General features: G+C 46.9%; 1 protein-coding gene across 1 annotated transcript; it reads left to right on the forward strand.

Annotated features, from left to right (window-relative positions):
- The first annotated feature begins 31 nt into the window (after window positions 1-31).
- On the forward strand, window positions 32-3534 carry LOC106569512 (protein fem-1 homolog A). Its single transcript, XM_014140929.3, has one exon. It carries the CDS (start codon window positions 213-215, stop codon window positions 2064-2066), a length of 1854 nt encoding a protein of 617 aa, XP_013996404.1. The 5' UTR covers window positions 32-212; the 3' UTR covers window positions 2067-3534.
- The last annotated feature ends 3364 nt before the right edge of the window (window positions 3535-6898 follow it).

Raw genomic sequence — 6898 nt, forward strand, 5'->3', positions numbered from 1 at the left:
CCAAAATGCTAAGCGTATATTGTAAACATAGATCTGTCAAAGAACACAAACGCCATCTTGACAGCAGCCTTAAAATGGCAGAGAAATGCCAGGGACAAACCGAGCCACGAACAAGGTTTCTTTTATTATTTTGAAAAGACAGTCCCTTCCCTAATTTTCTACAAACGTAGCTAGGGGGTTGATGGCCAGTGAGAGAGCCGAAAGACGTTAAAATGGATATCACGACGGCGGTTTTCAACGCGGCCAGAAATGGTAAGCTGAAACTTATCCAGAAGTTGCTGAGTAACAAAAGTCCCGAGGAGTTGGAGGCTCTCGCCGAGGAGAAAACGCAGGGAGGCACCCCCCTCCTCATTGCCTCTCGATATGGACACTTAGAGGTTGCCGACTATTTGCTTGAACATTGTAAAGCTAACGTGGAACTAGGAGGCTCGGTGAACTTTGACGGCGAGACGATTGAAGGGGCTCCCCCGCTATGGGCGGCTTCGGCGGCTGGTCACCTCCCTGTCGTCCGCACACTCCTTAAACACGGTGCCTCTGTCAACAACACTACGCTGACCAACTCAACGCCCCTCCGCGCTGCCTGCTTCGATGGTCACCTGGAGATTGTCCGCTACCTGGTGGAACACCGAGCAGATATGGAGGTAGCCAACCGCCATGGCCACACCTGCCTGATGATCTCCTGCTACAAGGGCCACAAAGAGATAGCCAAGTTCCTCTTGGAGCGGGGGGCCGATGTCAACCGCAAGAGTGTGAAAGGCAACACTGCACTCCACGACTGCGCCGAGTCCGGTAGCCTGGACATCATGAAGATGCTGCTGAAATGTAATGCCCGCATGGAGAGGGACGGATACGGCATGACCCCTCTCCTGGCCGCCAGCGTTACGGGGCACACCAACATTGTGGAGTACCTCGCCCACCAGCCCCACTCCTCGCGAGAAGAACGTGTTGATGCTCTCGAACTCCTGGGGGCCACCTTTGTGGATAAGAAGAGAGACCTCCTGGGGGCCATGAGATATTGGAGGAGAGCCATGGAGCTAAGACAACCAGCTGACAAGGTGGGACTCCTGGCCAAACCCCCTCCAGGTCCCCCTGTCCCTGCCTATGACTGTGCCCGTGAGGTGAGCATGGCAGAGGAGCTGGAGGCTCTGATCACAGACCCCGATGAGATGCGGATGCAGGCCCTGCTTGTCCGAGAGAGAATCCTGGGGCCCTCGCACCCCGACACCTCCTACTATATCCGCTACAGAGGGGCCGTCTACGCCGACTCAGGCAACTTTGAGCGCTGTATCAGCCTGTGGAAGTACGCCCTGGACATGCAGCAGAGTAACCTGGACCCCCTCAGCCCCATGACGGCCAGCAGCTTCTTATCCTTCGCCGAGCTCTTCTCCTTCGTGCTGCAGGACCGGGCCAAGGGAACCCTGGCCACGCGAGTCACCTTCCACGACCTGATGGGGGTGTTGGGGAAGAGTGTGAGGGAGGTGGAGAGGGCGGTGGCCCAGAGGGACAGCCCCCCCGAAGCCCCCCAGTTCAACAAGGCCCTGTCCATCATCCTCCACCTGGTGTTCCTGCTGGAGAAGCTGGAGTGCACTGCGGAGCAAGAGCACCAGAAGAAGCAGACAGTGTACCGCCTACTAAAGCTGAACCCGCGGGCGAGGAGAGGCTTCACCCCCCTGCATATGGCCGTGGACAAGGACACCACGTCAGTGGGCCGCTACCCTGTAGGTCGCTTCCCCTCCCAGACCGTGGCCTCGCTGCTGCTGGAGTGCGGGGCGGATGTGGACTCGCGGGACTGTGACAACAACACGCCCCTGCACATCGCCGCCAGCAACGGTTGCCCGGAGATCATGGCATTGCTGGTGAGGGCGGGGGCACACTTCGACGCCACCAACTCCCAGAGGAAGACAGCATACAACCTGCTGGATGAACAGAGCAACGGGCACCCGGCCCTCTTCCCCCTCAACTATGTCACTCTGCAGTGCCTGGCGGCACGCGCCATTGAGAAGCACAGACTGCCCTACAAGGGCCTCATCTCTGAGGAGATGGAGGTGTTTATTGAGCTGCACTGAAACCCCCCTCTTTGCTAAATATCCCCATCCTTGCCCCAGACGCCTTTTAAACCCTTCAACAATGACCCCCATCATCTTCACCCATGTCCCCCTGACTCAACTCACCTTACCCAAGCCTACCTCCCTTTCCTATGGTTATTCTTCTCTCTGTGCCTCTCCTAACTCCAGACTGTGAGCGCCGTCTCAGATTCAGACCAAATCACAGCAATAATCCTCCAGGCCGCTAAACATTATACTGACAACAGACTGGGAGCATCTTAATTGTGGCTACATGCTCTCTTTAGATGACCTATTATTAACACGTGGACATGTTCTAAGTGCTAGGTTGCTATTTGTTTGCAGGTGGGGGGGGGGGGGGGGGGGGGGGAAACGTAGGCTTTTATGCTTTCTGTTTTACATTTTTCTTCTGTTTTTCTCAATAAGATGGAGGACTGCTCACAGAAAGAACAGTATGGTGGTGCCTGTATGTTTTGGGTGCTGGCTTGTTTTTAGGTGGGAATGGAAGCTGTATTACTTGATAGGACATGATCAAATATTGCATGACATGAGCCTTAAAGAGTGAATAGGATAGCTTGTTTGTTAAATCTGTCTTGTTTTGCAAGTTTATCAAGAAACATCCTTTGAACAAACAAAGTACAGACGGTGTGCTTGGCTGCTTGGTATCGATGTATTTTTTATCATCAATTGAGCATTATTTAATCCCCTGCCTTTTACTTTGACATTTTAAGGAGTGTTTGAAAACCATTTTATGCCAAACCTCTAGCCTTATATCGGTTCTCTAAATGTGTGATCTTACAGGTTAGCCTTATCTTACTGAACTAGCTTACTACGAATGGAGCACCTAACAACTGTGGAGTGCAGACTAGCATGGGAACTCTCATAAGAATACAGTGTGATCTAGCCAGCATCTCTTCTTTAGCTCTGTCTAGACTGTGCGACGTGTTTTACAGCTTGGTCAATCTCTGGAAGTCTCCCTCTGGACAGCTTGGATACTGTGAGAAAGGAGATTTAGAGAACCTGAGTGAATGTTTATGGACTGTTGATCCCAGTATCAGGTAATCTATTCAAGCCTAGCTATCTACAGCCCATGGAATCTATGCAGTCACTCGTTGATATCAAAACCCAGAGTTGCTACTATTAACCACAGATGCAGGTGATGAGGATGGGGAATGGATCACACACTGCATCTTTTAGTCTTATTCTTTTTTTCTTTTTTTGACAGTCTCAGTTTTGCGTTCTCTTGTTTTTATCATACATGCTTTCATTTGTTTCTGTTTGTCCCTATGTAAAAACCCACCTGATTGAATGCACTTTGAAAAAAATGAAACCCTAAAGGGTAACTTTACAACATCTGGGCTATGGACTCTCAGAGCCTTTCTCTCTCAACAACTGATTTATTCATTTAACTGATGGTAACTTCAGAACAAAACTGTGTTGAGATACTTGAATAAAATTCAGTATCCCTGCAGCAGGTGGGTGTTTGTGTTGACTAGGGGATGCTTTGAATCTCTCTCTCTCCTCTCTCACATATATTTATTTATTTATTTGGGTGTTAGGCTATTGTTGTGGAGCTGTTGACTCCTGATAAGCGCAAAGTCTGTTTAATGCAATACAGTTCCGTTCTCCAGTCTCAATTCAGTTACATTAATTCCAATCACTTTTGATAACTGCTTAAATCACACTATTACAACACTCCCAATCCATTGTTTTCATTAGCAGTAGACTATCTCCTCTCACCTTTTAACCCTCTCACTGTGTTCCTATGCTGCATGTACAGGGCTGGCCAGGCCAGTGGCAACCTCACTGGTCAGAGAGGGCTGGTCAGAGGGGTTATGAAGGAGTAACAAACTGCTAGACGGACTAACACTCGTATTGAGTTTGAGTTTATTTTATTTTTACAGGGACAGTGAACATTAATCAACGTTTCAGTAAAAGTGCCGGTTTTAGCCAGCCGGCTAATTTTCAACCGCAGTCCCTGGGCAGGTTATTAAAAACAATTACAATATAGACAATCATTGAACAGTGAGCACACGCAGAGTAACATAGGACAAGCAAGATGTAGCATACAGACAGAGCAACATAGAACAAAAAGCATTACGGAGGCCCTTATATTTAGATGGATTGAAATAGGCCTGATGGAGGAACACACTATACCTCCCTGCTCTACGGCTTCCTATGCAGCTTACCTATTAAAGACTGACTACACTTAACTGAAAAGGGTTCAAGTTTGAGCCCTAGGCCTTCCCTGCTGATGTGGTTATTTCGTGACCTGGCCCTGAAAAACTCTGGACCCTCTTTGTAGTCTGTCGTTAGGGGGTCCCAGGCATTTCTTATTGGTCATGTCATATTTTCAGGAAAGCCACCTGGCTCTATTTATTGTTAATGGCTAGAAGGGATACAGCTTTTGTCAAATTGATGACAAAATGTGTCAAAAGATGTATCCCATTAGTCCAAATCATATGTATTCCCTTCCCTCACTCTTTACATTTTAGTCATTTAGCAGACGCTCTTATCCAGAGCGACTTACAGGAGCAATTAGGGTTAAGTGCCTTGCTCAAGGGCATATCAGCAGATTTTTTTTGGCCTTGTCTGCTGAAGGATTTGACCTTTCGGTTACTGGCCCAACCCTCTTAACCGCTAGGATAGCTGCCCCTTTTCCATGTGTGTCATATTTGGGTTGTCACCACAGTCTACCTTCACTATGGGTAGTAACTAATGCCTGTGATTTGTGTTAGATTGCCCTTTTACATTTCTATTATGTTTCTAAATTATATTTTATTCCAGTATCAAAAATGTATTTTATTCCCATATTTTGTCCTCAAGTGACAAACAGAACATGCTCTCCCTCCCTTTCTCTATCTGTAGTTACAGAAGATGTGGTGAGAAAAAAAAAGCCAAACAGAAACTTGATATTTTGCTGCCCAGTGTATAAATAGAGTGTAATCTATGTCAGTGTGGGGCAGTGGTGGAGATGGGACCATTTCCACTGCTATTTTAGGGGTCTTTCGCCTCAGTCTCTGCCCTGCAAACAGGCTTACGGTAAGGTAATACACATAGTCAGTCAGGTCACTGGATGACTAGCAGGGACCGTGTCCCAGAAACCACTCTACAATGAGTTTGGTCCTTGGTTGAACTGATTTTGTCATATCATCTATTTCTGACCCTAGCCAATAGCCTATTGTAAAATTATGATAATTTAAGTTATTGATCACATTTTGATAATGCCATGTTTTACACTTCCCATAGCATACAGTTTTATCGTTATGGGGCTATCCCTCTTTTAATGACTGTTCATGTTAACGATTATTATTCAATGTTAAACAGTTACTGTTAAATTCAGTTGGGTCTCAGTTTTCTTTAAAAGGTTAGAGGTCATGGGGTGAACTTCAGAGAGGTCACAGGAGTGTCAGTAGACCTCAGCCTAAAAAAACAACCCCCAATCCCTGACTCCCTGTTCCCTCTGAAGGAACTGGGATAGGCGGACCCCCTTTCTGCCCATTGGCCTATCTGGTCGATTCAACACCTGGCCCCCTTTTCAAAGCAGAGAAAACAATATGCTAATAGCTTCTGCAGCTAGCTCTGTGGTATGCAAGGTCTTTCCACCGTAGGCCTATTGCTGACACCCAGCGTTGCGATCTATTCAAATAAAATTTGGTCAAAAAGGACTGTCCAATTATTGAATTGGACCTCATCGAAGAAATCTTAAGTTTAAAGTAATTTACAGCATTTCTATGTCACTTAACGCAAATACTATTTAGACCACAGCAAAATGACCCCAGCCATTATCATATTGGTTGCTGTAGGTTCTTTCATGTCAGTCGATCTAAAAACACAGCCTATTAGCTACTGTATACAATTAGCCACTAACACTAACTCAGCAGTTGGACTAAAAAATATAAAATGTGTATAGTTTCGTTACAATATTTTGGGGTCAGTTTTGCAGCCGAGTTCCTGCAATTCTACACATTCTGGCATTGGGATAACATTTTGCAGATTTAAAGCTAATTTCCTGCAACATTTTGCAATGACTTATGCAATGTTAATATGATATGAGTGACTAACAAAATCAATGGGGGCCCCATAAGTATTCAGATCCTTTACACAGTACTTTGTTGAAGCACCTTTGGCAGCAATTACATGATGCTACAAGCTTGGCACACCTGTATTTGGGGACTTTCTCCCATTCTTCCCAGATCCTCTAAAGCTCTGTTGCTGCACAGCTACTTTCTGGTCTCTCCAGAGATGTTTGTTGGTGTTATAGTCCAAGCTTTGGCTGGGCCACCCAAGGACAGACTCAGAGACTTGTCCCGAAGCCACTCCTGCGTTGTCTTGGCTGTGTGCTTAGAGTCGTTGTCCTGTTGGAAGGTGAACCTTCGCCCCAGTCTGAGGGTTCTGGAGCAGATTTTCATCCCAAGAGTTCACTCTTGGTTTCATCAGACCAGAGCATCATGTTTCTCATGGTCGAGTCCTTTCGGCAAACTCCAAGCAGGCTGTCTTGTCTGGCCATTCTTTTTGGTACCCTTCCCCAGATCTGTGCCTCGACACAATCCTGTCTCGGAGCTCTACGGACAATTTCTTCAACCTCAGGGCTAGGAACAGTGGGTTAACTGCCTTGTTCAGGGGCGGAACAACAGATTTTTACCTTGTCAGCTCGGGGGTTCGATCTTGCAATGTTTCGGTTACTAGTCCAACGCTCTAACCACTAGGCTACCTGCCGCCCCTTTCCAAATCATGTCCAACCAATTGAATTTACCACAGATGGACTCCAATCAAGTTGTAGAAACATGTCAAGGATGAATGGAAATAGGATGCACGGTCTGAATTTTTATCTG

Source organism: Salmo salar, chromosome 14 (genome assembly GCF_965601325.2).
Source record: "Salmo salar chromosome 14, fSalSal1, whole genome shotgun sequence".
In the NCBI taxonomy this organism is placed as follows: Eukaryota; Metazoa; Chordata; class Actinopteri; order Salmoniformes; family Salmonidae; genus Salmo; species Salmo salar.